At 39.8% G+C, this 18,810-nt stretch overlaps 1 protein-coding gene across 1 annotated transcript; it reads right to left on the bottom strand.

The window, feature by feature from the left end:
- Positions 1 to 3,597: 3,597 nt before the first annotated feature.
- Positions 3,598 to 17,586, bottom strand: LOC115777081 (cytosolic phospholipase A2 gamma-like). Its single transcript, XM_030724901.1, has 14 exons — positions 17,419 to 17,586; positions 16,934 to 17,044; positions 14,058 to 14,200; positions 13,404 to 13,590; positions 11,325 to 11,427; positions 10,987 to 11,121; positions 10,453 to 10,518; positions 10,298 to 10,357; positions 8,954 to 9,100; positions 5,036 to 5,119; positions 4,750 to 4,904; positions 4,494 to 4,665; positions 4,232 to 4,416; positions 3,598 to 3,615 (listed from the first exon to the last, which is right to left on the bottom strand). Exons 1-14 carry the CDS (start codon positions 17,584 to 17,586, stop codon positions 3,598 to 3,600), a joined length of 1,734 nt encoding a protein of 577 aa, XP_030580761.1.
- Positions 17,587 to 18,810: the final 1,224 nt, after the last annotated feature.

The raw sequence follows: 18,810 nt of genomic DNA, 5'->3' as shown, positions 1-18,810 counted from the left end.
CTGAAATACTGCGCTGATGGCCACCAAACAAGAAACAGGTGTGACAGCCCTGACCACCAGTCCTGCCCTAGAGGGGTGGAGGAACTGCATGCTCCATTAAAAATATCTATAAAGGCTCCATCAGCACAAACAATGCAACTAATGAAAACCCCAAATTCAGTATCTCAGAAAATTAGAATATTACATAAGACCAACACAAAAAAAGGATTTTTAGAAATGTTGGCCAACTGAAAAGTATGAACATGAAAAGTATGAGCATGTACTGCACTCAGTACTTAGTTGGGGCTCCTTTTGCCTGGATTCCTGCAGCAATGCGGCGTGGCATGGAGTCCATCAGTCTGCTGCACTGCTCAGGTGTTATGAGGTTGCTCTGATAGTGGCCTTCAGCTCTTCTGAATTGTTGGGTCTGGTGTATCACATCTTTCTCTTCACAATAGCCCATAGATTTTCTATGGGGTTAAAGGTCAGGCGAGTTTGCTGGCCAATGAAGAACAGGGATACCATGGTCCTTAAAGCAGGTAGCTTTGGCACTGTGTGCAGGTGCCAAGTCCTGTTGGAAAATGAAATCTGCATCTCCATGGAACCCTCCACGGCACCCCAAACCATCACTGACTGTAGAAACTTTACACTGGACCTCAGCCAGCTTGGATTCTGTGCCTCTCCTCTCTTCCTCCAGACTCTGGGACCTTGATTTCCAAAGGAAATGCAACATTGACTTTGATCAGAGAACATAACTTTGGAGCACTCAGCAGCAGTCCAGTCCTTTTTGTCTTTAGCCCAGGAGAGACGCTTCTGACGCCGTCTCTTGTTCAAGAGCGGCTCAACACGAGGACTGCGACAGCTGAAACCATGTCTGCATACGTCTGTGCGTGGTGGTTCTTGAAGCTCTGACTCCAGCTGTAGTCCACTCTTTGTGAATCTCCCCACATTTTTGAATGGCTTTTGTTCCACAATCCTCTCCAGGGTGCAGTTATCCCTGTTGTTGTACACTTTTTTCTACCACATCTTTTCCTTCCCTTCGCCTCTCTATTAATGTGCTTGGACACAGAGCTCTGTGAACAGCCTCTTTAGCAATGACCTTTGGTGTCTTCCCTCCTTGTGCGAGGTGTCAAAGGTCGTCTTTTGGACAACTGTCTAGTCAGCAGTCTTCCCCATGATTGTGTAGCCTACAGAACTAGACTGAGAGACCATTTAAAGGCCTTTGCAGGTGTTTGGAGTTAATTAGCTGATCAGAGTGTGGCACCAGGTGTCTTCAATATTCAACCTTTTCACAATATTCTAATTTTCTGAGATACTGAATTTGGGGTTTTCATTAGTTGTCAGTTATAATCATCAAAATTAAAAGAAATAAACATTTGAAATATATCAGTCTGTGTGTAATGAATGAATATGATATACAAGTTTCAATTTTTGAATGAAATTACTGAAATAAATCAACTTTTTCATGATATTCTAATTTTATGACCAGCACTGTAATCACATTGCAGTCAGGTTTTGTTGAACACATCCTGTTTACGTGTTTACGGGTTCAAACACAAACATGTCAGCTGTGGGTTTTCCTGCCGTCTGGTTTTCAGCAGGTCGACTGCAGCTCAGACAGACTGAGACTGTGTGACAGACGGGATGTTCCACCTTTCCCCCTTAAAAGCTTTCTTTGGTAGACGTTGGTTTATATTTCATCATTCACATGATTTGTTCTTTTTGGATGCTGTTCTGATCTGCAGCCAGCCGTTCTGTCTTAGAGCCTTACCTCGGGTTTGCATCATGTGGTGACTTCTTTGAGGTTCTGGTCCTGATTGCTGACAAGGAAATCTGTCGGCCTGCATCTTGGAGAGCACTGCTGACTTGCTGTGCAGCCATGAAGGGTTTTTTCTTCACCATGCAAAAATATTAATGAGTTTATGTGATTGTTTGCTGTTTTCTTTCTCCTTTTCATAGCAGCGTGTACCCAAGTGCTGATTTTGACAATGAAATGTCTTTTTTGGTCTCTTTTTCTTTGAGCTTGGTTTTTAATAGTTATCTTGCATCTTTTCCCAAAAACAACAATAACCACAAATTAAAAAACATAAACAAGTAAAATTAGATAAAAAAAAAAAAGACACAACACAGTCACTACCCATAACAAACCCAGCCTTAGGTTCCTGGGAATCTTAAATGTACAAACATGCACATATATAAAATTCATATCTGGCCAGAGCAGATATGAGGCATCTGTTGCATCTCTTTGGCAGACGGACTGACAGAGCTCTCAATCAGCTCAGGACTACTTATGAGTTATTCTCTGCATGAATTAAGCTGCACGGTTCTTTTTTTAAAATGTAAACCTGCTCAAATTTAAGCTGAGATGTGGCCCTCTGTAGCAGTATATGTTATTTTATTTCAAATGAAGGACACCATTCAGAACAAACTGGACTGCATACAGTACAGGTACACATAGACACATAATACGTCTTCACAGCAGTGGTGTCACAGTCACTCTGTACTGACAGTAACCATGATATTTAAAAATAACATTAGTACTGTGGCAGTAATGATAACATTGTAAATAACTGTGTGATTATTTTGCATATTTTTGTACAGTTTTTGGTTAGACGCTCCTTTATACACTTGTTTTTTTTAGGTGAATTAATTTACAAAAAAAGGATGGACAGAAATTCCTAAACATTTTTTCTTGACTGACATTGCAACAATAATTTTATCTCTTTTTTAAACTACAATAATTATGAAGTTAAAAGCCATATTTCACAGAGAAAAACAAACAGTCACATAACCCACTGAAAACATAACTTTTCATTATGTTTTCATTGCATTTCGCTCCTCTGTGGACATGTGGAGTCACTACATCCAGCCATAAAGCCTTTACAGCGTAAAGCCTAAAGTGTTGGAGTCTTTCATACCCCTGCTCAGTGGCTGACAGTGCTCCTGAGATACACAGCACACCATAATAGTCCCAGGATCAGGTTTGAGCCACTTCCTGTTTGTCACCGTTGTCCATCCTTTTCAGAACTTCAGTGGAAGGAGGTCACAGCTGTTCACAGCTGGAAATAAAAGAGAACTCAGGGCTAAAAAGGAGTTCTTCCTTTCCACCCTCACCAAATGCATACTCATACGGGATTATTAAACTGTTGGGGTTCTGTCTTTAATATTGGAGAAAACACCATGTAAAACACGACCTTCCACAGTTTAACATGAAGCTTCACAGTTGGACTTCATTTTCCTCATCTTAGTGAAAAAGACAACAATTAAGCTCCCCAGAGAGACGATCCAGTGCTTTAAAGCAGTTATAGAAACAAGTCAGAACATGGTGAACAAAGGGAGACCTCTAGTGTCCCCTTTACATTATTATTATATCCAGAGGACAAGAAGGAGGACTTTGCCTTTGTTTGCATTTCTTGTTAGGAAGATAACACAAAAACTGCCAGGTTAAATTTAATTAGCTTTTCATTTTGTACCTGGATTCCTCTCTTAAAGAATAAACTGGGCACTGGCCTTGACATTTATGGAGTTTGCACTCTCACAATGTCCTCATGGGCAATTCAGTAATAGAGAAATAAAATGTGAAAGCTAGTGTGATGCACGATGCGTGAAGTTTAGAGGTCAGATGATACTGGAGACCTGGAGAGGATAAAGAAAGGGAAAAAAAAGAGTGAAATATGTTGCAGAACAGGAAAAAGAAGGAGAGAGTGTATAAATAAAGGAAGAATTGAGAAGGGAAAAGAAGGAAAGAAGCATGAGTGGAGCAACAGGATGGAGAAGAGATGAGACAAAGGAAATAAGGAGGAGATCAGGAAGACAACAGAAAGACGGAAATGTTGATCAAGTAGAAAATAATGGATAATTATGAGGAGAGGATGGGAGAAGGATGAAGGGAAGGTGAGAGGGGAGGAGGTGAAAAGGAGAAAGATTGAAAAAGAAAAGATAAAATAATATTAAGATGATAAGAATGTCAAAAGAAGAAAACAGTGAAAAAAGAAAAGATTGGATGTGAGAAAAAGTGAAGAATGATGTCCGAAGGACAAAATAGATGAAAAGAAATAGAAAAAGAAAAGGATGGATGAAAGGAAGACACAAAAGAAGAACAGGAAAAAGAAGAAAAAGGTGAGAGGAAGAAAATGAACAGAGAGATGAGGAGGGTGGGAAAAAAGAAGACAAACATTGTTAGTTCATTCATAAATGTACTTTTTCTCTTGCATGAAAAAAATGTGTGTCTGCCCTCCATCTAAATGCTCACCGGGAAGCCACCTGAGACCTTGATGCGCCGGCGAATAACAGCCTTGGCGATTTCCCTGAGGAGCGTGTCCTTGCTGTACCTCACGTTCGCTTTCACCGTCTCCAACAAAAACTCAATTTTCTCCTGGCTGAATGGAAGCTGGAAGGTGGAGAACTCCTCCATCTTTGCTTTGAACTCGTGCTCATCTGCACCAGGAGAGAGGCACTGATGATCATACCTGACATTTTTTTTTTTCTGTAAATGTGGTGTGTGTTTGACAAACCTTTGCAGTTCTGCCTGTTGAAGAGTGGCATGTAAATGATGGTGGGCTCCTTCTTTTTCCCCTTGAACACATAGCAGGCCTTTGGCCAGTCTCTCTCCTTCAGGATATTCTCGTCTATCTTTGGAAAAGGTTTCTCCAGCTTGGCTGCATAGTCTCTGGCAAGAATCAGAGTCTGTGTGGAGGATTTCACATTAGCTCTTCCTGAAGCTGTGCTCATACATTTACGTTGGCATTCCGCATTATGCTCACACCTTACCGTAAAGGTTTCATCAGCCCCGTATTCCAGAGCAATGAGAAGGTCTGTGTCCCTCTTTTCTTCCAGGAATGGAGGGTAGGGCATGTTTATCATCACACCAGCATCTATCAGCTGCAGAAACATCCTATTTCTAATGCACGATGGCATCCCAGCATCTTCCAAGAAACATAAATCACATTATAGCACCTTCTCATTCATTTTGCCTTTTTTTTTTTTGCTATCTATCAAGCAAAATGCAGTACTCTAAACAATGAATGTATAAGCAAGCTTAAAAACTGCAGTCTACCTGGGTACTGGTACAGGAAATTATCAGTTTTTCCCCATTCCAGTTTTTTAATCTGTGCAAAGACTGTTTGGATCAACCAGGAGACTGGGAAAACAAACCAAGTAACAGCATGAAGAACTTAAAGCTGCAACTTGTGATACATGCAGCACATTCATGCAGCACACACGTGACATTAGCATTCATCTGGAATCATTCTCTGTTCGTCTGATGGTTCATCATGACACATGCTGAAAAACAAATAGTTACATAGTTGATGTCAACAGGTTTGTGGGTATTTTGTACAAATGCAGGAAATACAAGTTATATATTTCCCAGCATGCCCCTCTGCCTTCATGCATAAAGACAGCAATTTAAGAGACAAAAAAAGCAATGCCTGGTGAAACTGACAGTGTTGGGTAGCTACTGTAGCATTGCCAGATGACACACATCAATTAGTTAAACTGCAGGAATGTCTTATTTTTGACCGGGATATGTCCTTCAATGCACATATTAAACAAATATATAGGACTGTTCTTTTGCATTTGTGCAATATTTCTAAAATTAGAAACATCCTTTCTCAGAGTGATGCTAAAAAGCTCATTCATGCATTTATTACTTCTAGGCTGGACTATTGTAATTCATTATTATCAGGCTGTCCTAAAAGCTCCCTGAAAAGCCTTCAGCTGATCCAAAATGCTGCAGCTAGAGTACTGACAGGGACTAGAAAGAGAGAGCAGATTTCTCCCATATTGGCTTCTCTTCATTGGCTCCCTGTTAAATCTAGAATAGAATTTAAAATCCTTCTCCTCACCTACAAGGTCTTGAATAATCAGGCCCCATCTTATCTCAAAGACCTCATAGTACCATATCACCCCAACAGAGCACTTCTCTCTCAGACTGCTGGCTTACTTGTGGTTCCTAGGATACTTAAGAGTAGAATGGGAGGCAGAGCCTTCAGCTTTCAGGCGCCTCTTCTGTGGAACCAGCTTCCAGCTTGGATTCAGGAGACAGACACCCTCTCTATTTTTAAGATTAGGCTTAAAACTTTCCTTTATGATCAAGCTTATAGTTAGGGCTGGATCAGGTGACCCTGAACCCTCCCTTAGTTATGCTGCTATAGGCCTAGGCTGCTGGGGGGTTCCCATGATGTGCTGAGTGTTTCTTCTTCATTCACCTCTTTTTACTCTGTTTATACTCCACTCTGTATTTAATCATTAGTTATTATTAATCTCTGTCTCTCCCCCCTCAGCAGATGACCCCCCCTCCCTGAGCCTGGTTCTGCTGGAGGTTTCTTCCTGATAAAGGGAGTTTTTCCTTCCCACTGTCACCAAGTGCTGCTCATAGGGGGTCGTTTTGACTGTTGGGTTTTCTCTGTATTATTGTAGGGTCTTTACCCACAATACAAAGCGCCTTGAGGTGACTGTTTGTTGTGATTTGGCGCTATATAAATAAAATTGAATTGAATTGAATTGAACTGAATTGAATTGAATTGAATTGAATTGAATTGAATTGAATTGAATTGAACTGAATTGAATTGAACTGAACTGAACTGAACTGAACTGAATTGAACTGAACTGAATTGAATTGAATTGAATTGAACTGAATTGAAATGAACTGAATTGAACTGAACTGAACTGAACTGAATTGAACTGAACTGAATTGAATTGAACTGAATTGAATTGAATTGAATTGAACTGAATGGAATTGAACTGAACTGAACTGAATTGAATTGAACTGAACTGAACTGAACTGAATTGAATTGAATTGAATTGAATTGAATTGAATTGAACTGAACTGAACTGAATTGAACTGAACTGAATTGAATTGAATTGAATTGAATTGAATTGAATTGAATTGAATTGAATTGAATTGAATCGAATTGAACTGAATTGAACTGAACTGAACTGAACTGAATTGAATTGAATTGAATTGTCACTGGCTCAGGACATGCAATTGTCCTAGTGATGGAATATTGATTGGTGCCCCCCCCCCCCATACACCCCCATACAGCATACCACAGTTTTTGACTGTTATGAGTACAACATGTGCAATCTAGGTACTGACAGTGTGCTGCATGTAGCTGTCAGTGTCAATGCATTTCATAACACGGGTTCGGTTTAATGGAGGATTTTGGCTTCTTTAAGTTTAATGTTTTGAATATATGATTGATAAATGTTATGTTTTCGTTCATTCCTAAATGTGTGTAAACCTTTTTTTCAGTAGGCAGCTTTATTTTTGAAAAGAATAAGAGGTATCCCATCTCTCTCTCTCTCGCTGGTAAAGACCAAAATCCGATGTAGAAGAGAGTCAACAATGGTCTTGGGCAGAAATGAATCAATTTTGATGTTCCAGTGGGTCTCTGTTGTGAAAGCTTTAATACAAATGATATAAACACACAGTGTTGTATTTGTTGCACTGTCCCCAGCTGTCCAGTAGAGCTATTAATGTATAGCATCAGTGATTACAGTTGTCAGCTCCTTTTAATTTCAGTGGTGATGTAGCAAAGTATGTGGACTACACATACTTTGTACTTTACTCCAATAGAGTGAAATTAACCTTTTTAAAACATTACATTGTATTTAAAATGATTGGCTGCGGTAACCGTTGTGAGAGTTTGGTTTGTACTGCTGGCAGTAAGTTGGACTTGTTGGGCTGTGGGTGGGCTGCCCTTTGTTACCAGTTCTGTTCATAGCTTTTATGGACAGAATATCTAGGCCAAGTGGTGGAGGGTCTCTCCTTTGGTGGCCTCAGGATTTCATCTCTGCTTTTTGCAGATGATGTGGTTTTGATGGCTTTATAATATGGTGACCTCCAGCTTGCACTGGAGTGGTTCGTGGCCAAGTATGAAGCGGTGAGGATGATGTGAGAATTGGAACATCCAAGTCCCAGACCATGGTTCTCAGCCGGAAATGGGTGGAGTGCCCACGCTGGGGCAGGGATGAGTTATTACCCCAGGGGGAGGAGTTTAAGTATCTCAGGGTCTTGTTCATGAGTGAGGGGAGAATGGAACGGGAGATAGGCAGATGGATTGGGGTGGATGTTGTACTCATCTGTTGTGGTGATGGGAGAGCTGAGCATGAAAGTGAAGCTGCCCATTTACTGGTCAATCTACATTCCTACCCTCACCTGTGGTCACGAGCTCCGGGTAGTGACCAAAAGAACGAGATCACGAGATACAAGCGGGGAAACGAGTTTCCTTCAAAGGGTAGCTGGGCTCTGCCTTAGAAATAGGGTGAAGACCTCTGTCATTCAAGAGGGACTCAGAGTAGAGCTGCTGCTCTGGTTTGGGCATGTTCTACCGGGAAGACGACCCGGGGCAGACCCAGGACACACTGGAGAGATTATATCTCTCATTTGGTTGGGAACAACTTGGTGCCCCCCTGGATGAGCCGGACGGGGTGGCTGGGGAGAGGGAGGTCTGGGTTTCTCTGCTTAGCTTGCTACCCCTGCGACCTGGCCCCAGATGTAGAAAATGGATGGAAGGATGATTAACTAAATTGTTACTATACAATAATTATTGTCACACACAGTACAAGCAATTAAAAAAAATGTTATTAATCCAGCAGTTTATATAAGTACATTTGAAATAATTAGCTGATTAATAAGTTAGTCAGTTGACAGAAATTTGGTCTGTAGGTTGACTATTTTATTATAGGCTTAAATGTATCTAAATATATACGGAGAGTTACAAAGTAACAGTCATAGGGATATTTTTCTGCATTGTGTTGCTATTGCATTTCTGTATTTTCTGCATTTTAATACTTTAAAAACATCTTCATGATGTTATTTAGATTTTTAATGCAGGACTTTCACAGTTTTAGTACACTTCAGTAAAGGATGTGCCTAAATCACCCACTGCTGTTTTTTTTCAGTGATTGTGGGACAGATGTTGAACAGATGTTGCATTGGTCAACAAGTTGCAGACTTTATATTACTGACCGTAATATCTGGCTGGCCCGTCATCCAGATTCGGACTCCAGGACTGCACGGAGGCCAAAACTTTCTGACTCCACTGCTTAAAGACCACATTATACATTTCTAAGAGCTTGAGCTCAGATGATGCAGTATAGTTTAAGGTGATGCCGTCTGAAAAATAAAATCATATGTTCAGTTTTAGATTAGTTGTCTTCACATTCACAGTCATCAGTAACTTCAAGTGTTAGATTCTGATCAGCTCTGCACCATTCAAGAGATTGTAGTTATCACACACATAAATGGGCCCCAAAACTGCTACTATGGCACAATAAAATATGAATTCAAATATTGCAACCAAATCAATTTTACATCCACTTCAAGTGTCACAATCTAAAACCTGTTCTTTTCAGAATGATTTTTTTTCTATGACCAACTTTGAGCATCAACATCATGGGATATATCATAGTTTCAGCATCAAAACCATACCAGTTTAATGTCTGTGATGATGAGCAACAGAAACAAGCACTGATTACCTGATCTGTTCTCTTATAATTCACCAGAAAAAGCTTAAAAACTGCCAGATTCCAATCCTTGGTCACAAATTTTGAGGCTCCGTAAACCATGTTAATTTTTTATTTAGCTTCTTTAAATATAATTTTTCCTCAAATTTTGAATGATTTCATATGGAAGTAGAAAAATGCATTTCCTGGCAAAAATGCAATGTGAATACTGAAAGAGTTGACCTGAAATGCCAAAAAATGTTTAAAATATCTAAATCTTAATTTGCCAAACCAGTTTAACCAGCCGAAAGAGAAAAACATTTGAAGAAGTCAAACAGCTCAAATTCTCAAGAAAAGACTGAAACTGAAGTTGATTTTCTGAAACTGCTGTTTGAAAAAATAAGGCAACAGCAAAACTTGGAGCTGACGCGCATCAAAATGAAGAACTGCTATAATGTAACGCTGGAGAGGACCTTCATCAACTGCCACTACCGGCTCAAATTTGAACCACCTGCCTCATGCTTCTGAATTTGAATACACCAATCCCAAACAAGCTGCTTCAAATTGTGTCTTTCCCTCCAAAATGAGTGACAACCAGCTAGGGCAGCAAGGTGGTGTGGTTGTCGGCACTGTCACCTCACAGGAAGAAGGTCCTGGGTTCAAATCCAGCCTGGAGTTTGCATGTTTTCCCTGTGTCTGTGTGGGCTCTTTCTGAGTACCACAACTTCCTCCCCAATTCCTGATTTTAAATTCACTGTGAATAGCTGTCTGTGTGTGTGTGTGTGTGCTCTGTAACAGACTGGTGAGCCTGTGTTGGATAAGCAGAGGAACATGGATGGATGAGCCAGCTGCAGTAATATCTGATTACTTTTAGTCCAGAGAAACTCCAGTAGGTTGTTGTCATCTGTTGTGTCCTTCCCCACTAGGTCTGAGCACACACAAACACACAAACACTTGGTTAGTTCTGCTGTTGCATATTTAAATACATTCAGTAAATAGTTTCCCATAAATTAAGATTTTTACCTTTTAACCAGTCAAGAATATGGTTCACCAGACTCTCATCATCTGCTAAAGCGCTGCCCACCAAGCCTGTGTGACAGACCAGACACATAAAGGAGACACATGAATAACTTTCTCTCTTTAAATACTGCAGTTTTTCTTTCTGAGGAAATTGCAGTGTTTTAATTGCTTCTAACATGGAAATTTATCACCCTCTAAGTAAATCATGCCATTTTGTACAACTAAAATGTGTCACACAGTTGCACTACACTGACAAATAGAGGGCTTTTTAAAGCTGTGGCTCTGTGTCTGCTTCCACTGAACGTGCCTTGGAGTGGCTCAGTGTGGAGCATCAGGACTAACTGTACCTGTATACACCTGCGCTGCCCATGTGGTGGTATTGGTGCATGCATCCTCAGACCACTGCACAATACCTAGAACGTCCCTTGCCCTCATATTCTTCAGAGGTTTAATATGATATAAAAATTTTATTGCATAATTTAATTATTATTTAGCACTTGTTTTTGGGGAGGTGGTGTTTCTTGCAGAAAAACACACCTTGCAGTGTGACCATGTCTATCCCGTTAACTTCAGAACCCGCGCTGTGGATTTTGCTGCCCAGTTTTGCGGTGTCGATGAAGAGACCTAGATCTACGAAGCCAGCCTCATGAGGAGTCACCTCGAACCACTTGCCTGGGACGAAGACAGCAACACAGAAGAAAACAGGCTGAGACAGTCAATCTAAGGAGAGCACTACACATTAATAAACCTGATTGATTTTTGATCAGGTGTCTCTGCTGGTTAACAATGGAAATCTAAAGTGCCTCAGTCTGTAAATGTGTTGCCTACACTGCGAAGTTTGGAGGCACGTTTGCGTTGCTGTTTGTGTTCATTACCTTCTTCAGAGCCATCTTGCAAGCAGTTTTTGTTCACTGTGCTGTAGATGGGATAAGGATTGGTGACGCTTGAGCCGTCCTCAGAAAGACTTCGGATGTTCAACTGACAAACAAACAAACAAACAAAACAAATAAGCCCTGTAAGGTCTGTGGACTGAGATAAATATCAAATAAATCTAAAATGCAAACTGGGATAGATCCTCTTGCTTTGGGAACATAAGTTATGAAACTAACAAGGCCTCTCTTATTTGAAGTCTGATATAACCTCATTGAACTGTTGCATGTTCTTGCATTTTTCTTGCTGAAACTGTCTAATAGCCTAACAATGACCTGAGTGCAATCCACACCAGCTGCATTGCAGAGCATTGCGTCACTCCACACGCATCAGTGATTGCCCCAGAATGCATCGAACAGACAGAAGAATTAGCAGTGACACAGAGGAAAGGCTGCAGTGGAAAGCATTTGGTGGGGAGCACATGGTAACACGGTCAGCCTGCGATCATGTGTGTAATCTCACAGGAACGAGGAGAACAAAAGCAACGTGAGCTTTTTATCTGGAAAATCACTCTGAACAGAGGAAATGGGACCCACTGAACCCGAGTCCCATTTCCTCTGTCACGGCTGCTCGGTGTGTTTTCCATAAAGATTTTAATGTTAGAAAATATATTTTTAAAGAATGATTCTGGTTTGGGCTCCTGCTAAATGTATAACCTCCACCTCAGTTGGAGAGTTTCACTGAAAACAAAGGATTTCCAGTCCTGTGAATACCTGAAAGTATATAATATTATATTAGCATATGAGATAATGTAATTATAGTGATGTAATTATACCAGAGAGAATTTTTAAGTGAGTACATTTTACATCATGAGGTGCTGGTGTGCTCACAGCCTCACTGTAAACATGTTAAAGCCTCTCCTGGACCTAAAGCTTAATTTAGACTATCGTGTTGACTCTAAGGGAGCCTTGGACTCACAGGTGGCTCACACTTTTGCCAGCATTTACACCTGTGTGGGGTAATCTGCATTGCTCTGCAACTTTGCAACCAAAACACCAGCTGGCCGCTGAGTTTCTCTTCTGGAGTTGATCCATTCAATTATAGAGAAGAAGAGGAAACTGAAAATGCATCGGAGGAAACAACAGTACTGGAAAAGGCAACCACGGTTATTGAGGGCTGCGACATTTTTTAAGTTGAAAGTTGCGGTTAAGGGTTTCAGAAAGGTCCGTGACTCTGATGGGTCAGAATGAACCCTTTAGCGGCGAGCGACACGTGTTTCAAACGTTCCCACGCCTCCACCTCTCTCTACACTGTGTGTGTAAACAGTGTGTTTGTGCAACTGTGTCAGCAATGATGCGTAACAACACAACACGCTTGGTGTTAAAAGGTTCATGGAAAAGCATAAATCCCACTTTACGACTGGGGGGTTAACTGCCAGGATTTTCAGGCTCGGAAAACTGCCAGAAATTCCAATTATGCAGGAATGACCTTCAGTTCTGATTGGTTCTCTGGGCTCACTCCAGTTTCCTGTGAACAACCCAAACTTCCACTCTACGATCATCTTTTATATACAGTCGAAAACTTGTTTTCAGCAGCTATTCTGAGTAGAAAAGCCAAACTTTTCATTGAAAACGATCACATGCTGTGATTAATATTTGGATTTGTTTTTATTTAAGTGATGTGTCGAGAAACTGGACCAGACTGTCAAAGACTAAAAATAAGACACTGTTTGTAAATTTTCACCTTCTTTTGCACAATGTGGGCTTTGAATAATCTGTCAATGTGTCATCCCCGTGATTCCCAGGAGTCCATGCTTCAGCTTATCCATCTAAGGACAGTATTGAGGAGACTTTTAGTATCCTGTGTGGAGCTGAAGTCAGACAGAAGCCTGTCTATAATTAGTGCAATGTTTGAATGCATTAATTAGTTCAGTACACAGACAGCCTGTGATGTGCAGCCACACTGTGCTTCTGTTTTTCCAAAAGGAAACAAGTGGATTATTCTACATTTATGCATTTCTGGACGTGTCTGTGTAGGTCAGTAAAAAAGCTCCCGGGAGTCCTGATGCTTTCTTTCAGCTGTACCTGTTTCATGATCAAAACAGAGGTCAAGGCCCCCCAGATGTCGGTGAGAGACAAGCGACCATCTTTTGCCCTCTCAGCCAAAACGATCAGAGCCTCTGTGAGCCCAATGCCAGGACCTGACAGCCTGGACACGGCGCTCTCCATGTTGGTGCTCCACTGCAGGTCACTGTACAGGGCGATCATGGACCTAAAGAAGAAGCACAACATTTTTATTCCAAATTTCAGCTCATCAAGATACTGAACTCACAAAATCCTGACCCTGTGCACATTATAATGAACCATTCACCCTTATCAGCGCTGGTGGTGGAACTTAATTTCTCTTTTCTGGGAAAGATTATAAAATGTAGTTGCAGTAAAAAAACAAAAAACAAAAGAATCATTGTGAGACATTGGCTTAAGATTTACTTTATTTTATTATTTTTTTAAGAGTATTCTAATGTCAAAAATGAATTTACGTGTTTGATTGTTAGGTTTTCACCTTGTAATTCCCTTGTTGTTACCACCAAAATCATTGCACACTTTCACTGATGTTTCTGAACATTAGCACGTGCACAGAAACATTAATTTGAATGAACCCATAAAAAAAAAATTGTTTCAGATTGATTCAGTAAAGTCTTGTTAATCAGTGGTGTGGCCTCGCATGCACTTGTTTACCAGGCAGAGCCAGAAACTCCTCCGAGGTAGAGCATCGTGTCCAGCAGGCCGTCTTTTTCCATCTGAAAGAGGGAGCCCATGAGACCCACAGCTGCTCTCTGACCTCCACCTGACCCCAGCAGTGCAATGTGGGGAACCATGTCCTGGTGAACAGCCAGAGGTAAACAGGTGAGTGATGGTAGAAACAGAAAAGTAAAGATGTGTGTGTGTGTGTGTGAGCATCACAGAATTTCCAATATTAGACAATGATAACCTGAGTAAATACAAACAACATAACCAGTTATTACTGTAGGTTTATTACTTTTCATATACACCCAGGCAGGCTTGGAGAGCTTTTCCCCCCTTAGCAAATAAGAGCATAATTTAAAAACTGTTCTACTGTGAATAAATGATGGATTCATGAAATTCACAAATTATTGCATTTTGTTTTTATTTACATTTAAAACATACTGTAAAAACATCTGTAATTTAAATAAAATTTTCCCATAAATTTTACAAAATGTACCTGTTATTTTAAAATACATGAAATGTCAATAAAATGAGAAAAATAGACTGTGAATCAACATAGATTATGTAAAATAACATGTAAAAGCTGTAACTGTGAACAAACACAATTTTTTTTTTTTTTAACAGAAAAAGATGCAAACTGAACATAATTTCACAAACACGACTGTATGTTTAATAGATTAAACTGTTAAATTCAAGCTCAAGGCTGTAAATACATATCTGAAATGAAGTAAGTGGAAATGATACAAAAATAACAGTAAAAGAAGTTTAGTTTGCTTCACAGATTTGTTTGTTTGTTATCAGATATGTTGTGTAATTATGGAAGTTTTAGCCACAGAAATGGTGAAAAAAATTGTAGAAATTTTTATTTTTTTAGTGTTAGTAAACTTTCAAAACTAATTAACTGTGGAGATTTCACAGATTTATTTTATATTCATTGTGTATCTTTTATAATTATTGACCAAAACTAGTAAAATTACAGAAAAGTAATAATAATAGAAACTTTATAAATGTTATTTTTAAGGTTTCCACAAATCGAAAATTAGTTTGAACAGTCAATGTTAAATGCCTGTGAAATTACAGGCATACATCATTAAAAATACAAATGCAATCAATATCAATATAAGTTGACTTATAACTACTTTTGTAGTATTAAAATATCTTTGGAATGATTTAATTTATTGTAATTTAAAAATGTCCAGGACCTGTTCTCCAGCTCATCAGATTTTGGACCTTAGTTTGTAACAAAGGGTGTAGGGTCAGCAGCTGTTGACCTTTAAATGTGCAAAGATGCAGGAAGGAAGTGGATTTTACATGGAGAGGACGGTCTGGATTCTGGGATACTTTACAAAGTTACAGTATGAAACATTTTATCCAGCAGCCAGAAACAAGGGGAAAATTCACGAGAGGAAAACAAACCATCTGTAGTTCGTTTGAAGCAGGTGAAGGAGCACGAATGGCCCTTAAAAGACCAAATTTTACTTTCAGGTAAGCAACACAGATGCTGCAGCATCCGAATTTGCTGTTGCAAAAACAACAATGGCTCATTTTGTGAAAGGAAAAAGGACCATTCCCAATCAGAGGAGCAGGCACACTGGTACACACTGCATCTGCAAGGCAAGCACACCAAACTCAAGTTTGGTAGCATTAGCCTGCTGTTCTACCACAACTCCTTTATTCCAGCTTGGCACAAAATCTCTATGAGCAGTCATTACTATGCAGAGAGGACTAACCGCCTAACCCTCTCAAGATGCAAAAACCCTAAGAAGTTATCTACACATCATCATCAGGCACATGAGCAGTGTGCATGTTGAATAGATTAAAATTACAATGCTTCTTTATCATCACCACCATCTTTCATCTTCTATGTCGCAATGTGAGACCTTGCAGGAACTCTTAAATGTAGTCCTGATTAGAGAGTTCAGTCCTTCCATCTGGTCCTTCAGGGTTATTCATTTCCCCAGTTGTTTCTCACTTCCTGTTTTATTTTGGCATCTCCTTGCATTCAGTTTTACTTCCTTTGTAACATTGTCTTGATTAGTTTAAGCTGTCTTGATCCCTCAGATATGTCCAACCCCCCCCCCCCCCCCCCCCCCCAATCCCCTTGTGTCTTTATAGCCTCTTTCCTTTGTTCTTCCTACCCTATTTCCTTTCCTTTGTCCTTCTTCATATCATCCGTTAACCTCCTCCGACGTGCTTCCTGCTCTCTGCAGTTTGGATTTTGCTGTTTATTGTTACCTTCACTGCATCATGGACTTCTGCATTCAGCATAATTAAAGGTTTCTTTTCAGTTTAACCTGCTGTGTTTGCATTCCACACTGACAGATCACAAATGTGTATACCAATGAAAAAAGCTGTTACACAATAAAATGCACAATTACTGCATCAAAAAAATGCATCAATTACTCCTTTTAACTAATACAAAAATACATTTAGGTAACAGTTAACTTTCTTAGGACAGACACAGTAACATGCAGACTCCCACCACAAACAAGCTCTTTGCAAATTCCCACTATTTTGCTGTTTTTTTTGCTAATATATGAAAAAATATATATCACAGTGGAGGCCATGTTTAATTACTGATTACATTTTTTATGTGATGTAAATTTCTGTTATTAAACTGTATTTTTCTGGTGCCTGAGCTGCTGAAATAGTACAGTTTTTTTTATGGATTATTTTCTTTTCTTTCTTTTCTTTTTACAGTGCAGTGTCCCAAGTTTTTTAGAACCAGGGTTTTATGACAGATATTAAAGTACATATACAGTCTCAAAAGCTGGCATCCAAGACAAAGCTATTAACAGAGGAAAACTGTGGGGGAAGGAGAAAGACAGAAAGACTGACTGATGGATTTGAGAGTAATGTTTCCTCACCAGTGTGCATGCAATTCCCAGCTTATTGAGTGATGTCAGAACTACTTGCTTCCTCCTCAGGACAAACTCCTGCTCTCCGGCAGACAAGGACTGAGACTGACGTACATGATTCTGCAACGCACACAAGGCAGTATTACAAGATGCACATGCATGCAAATATTGCATATAGAACAATGTAAAGGTGTCATATTAATTATAAAGTTCTGCAGATTGGTGTAAAATATTAGAAAATTAGACAAATTAGACTTTGACTGTCAGCTTCTCTGTAATGTCAGACTACTGTTTTATGATGAGATAAAGAGCCCATAAAAAAACAAACTCTAGATCATTCTCGGACCCCAGTGCTTTTATCGTAATGCTAACACACAACAGGAAAACTCACACCTGTGTTCACAGAGACAAAAACATGCTCTACATCATTAAATAACATCAGGACTCACGAGACCTGCTCCAGAGGACATTTAGGGCTGAATGACTTTCTTCACCTTGAACTCTGAGAGAGCTGGATTCTCCCTCTCACTCGGTAAGTAGTCAGTCTGCTGAGGGAATGTCCACAGATCCCTCCTGTTGTCCACAGGTAGTCCCATGGATCCCATCATCACAATGCAAACACAGAGCAGACCAGCTGCCCAGCTGGCATATCTACACCACATGGCTGGATGTGGACGGAGCAAACTTAGGATTTTTCCTCTAGGTCAGAAAAAGGTTTTATGTCCTGCTATCAGGTATTTTCATGATAAATTAGAACAGTGCTGACGTCAGACACACACATCAGAAGGTGATATGGAGACAGAACAAAGACAACATTTCCCACATGTTCCCAGAGAACAGTACCCACATCTAAATGTCCTTCATATCACACTATCAGAATATTTATCTGCACACCACAACTTCTACTTTTCTGCATTTACTCGTGTTGCAGTTTAAATGAAGCTTTTGCTTTAATTGAGTAGATTTTTAGAGAAAAAATAATCTTTTAACTCTCTCATATTTAGATCATTCATTTATATGCTGATGTCTGCTTCAAGTTGTTTTTACTAAATTACTCAGAGGATTTAACTAAATCCAATCAGTGCAACCAAACTCACATCCCTTAACAACAATCAGACATTTATGACACATCTGTATCTACTCAAATTTAGCTCCATGGCAAAACCAGTTGGTGCATATTTGCTTTTTTGATAAAATTTCTGTACTTTAAATAATTACCCTAGGCAATATGTAAAGAAAACCTTCACCACCAGGGGGCACCAGGGGTATTTACAGGAGCGTTTTACTGTAGTTGCCCACCCCATAGTAAGAAATGAGAAAATGTAGTGTTTGGTGTGAGATCAGAGATAAGAGAGTGCAGGTTTGAGTCTGACAGCTGTCTGTTTGTTTTTAGTGGTGATTTGCTGTCCCATTCGCATTCAGCACAATACTCGTATCTCTGCATTAGTATTGCTGTTTAACCTGCACTGATACTAATGCTAAAGTCATGGCAGCTGGTTATTCACATTCTGCTGATAACTTTAATTTTGGAAGGTTTAAAAGTTTAAAACTATTAAAACAGAAATCTGCAGTAAGTACCTTCAAGTTTCAGCGTGTGGTTTTTCATGGTAAAGAACTGTGTTTTCTCTTTGCTACAAGTTTGACTTGATACAGTCACTTAAATAAGGTGTCATGTGAGACAGTGTGGCAGGACTCTCAGACAGGACTGAACTTAACGTGATTCATTTTGAAAATGACAGAAAATAACAATAACTACAAAACTGGGGCTGGACTGGTGCCAGAACTAAACAAGAACTAAAGAGCAGGGCGACACACAGCAGGGTAACATAGACGACAACACGACAAGGGACCCAACGCAGACAATATATATACAAAGACTAACTAGG

This window comes from Archocentrus centrarchus, unplaced genomic scaffold, assembly GCF_007364275.1.
Source record: "Archocentrus centrarchus isolate MPI-CPG fArcCen1 unplaced genomic scaffold, fArcCen1 scaffold_43_ctg1, whole genome shotgun sequence".
Lineage (NCBI taxonomy): Eukaryota > Metazoa > Chordata > Actinopteri > Cichliformes > Cichlidae > Archocentrus > Archocentrus centrarchus.
Note: the sequence above shows the minus strand (reverse complement) of the source record. Positions and strands in the feature narration are given on the sequence as shown.

What these genes read in the sequence shown, in the direction of transcription:
- LOC115777081 (XM_030724901.1), bottom strand. Translation starts at nt 17,586, where the DNA reads ATGTGGTGTAGATATGCCAGCTGGGCAGCTGGTCTGCTCTGTGTTTGC. An exon ending in CAGCTCTCTCAGAGTTCAAG is followed by an intron (nt 17,045 to 17,418) that starts GTGAAGAAAGTC and finishes TGTGCGTTGCAG; the next exon opens with AATCATGTACGTCAGTCTCA. An exon ending in TATTCTTGACTGGTTAAAAG is followed by an intron (nt 10,358 to 10,452) that starts GTAAAAATCTTA and finishes GTGTGTGCTCAG; the next exon opens with ACCTAGTGGGGAAGGACACA.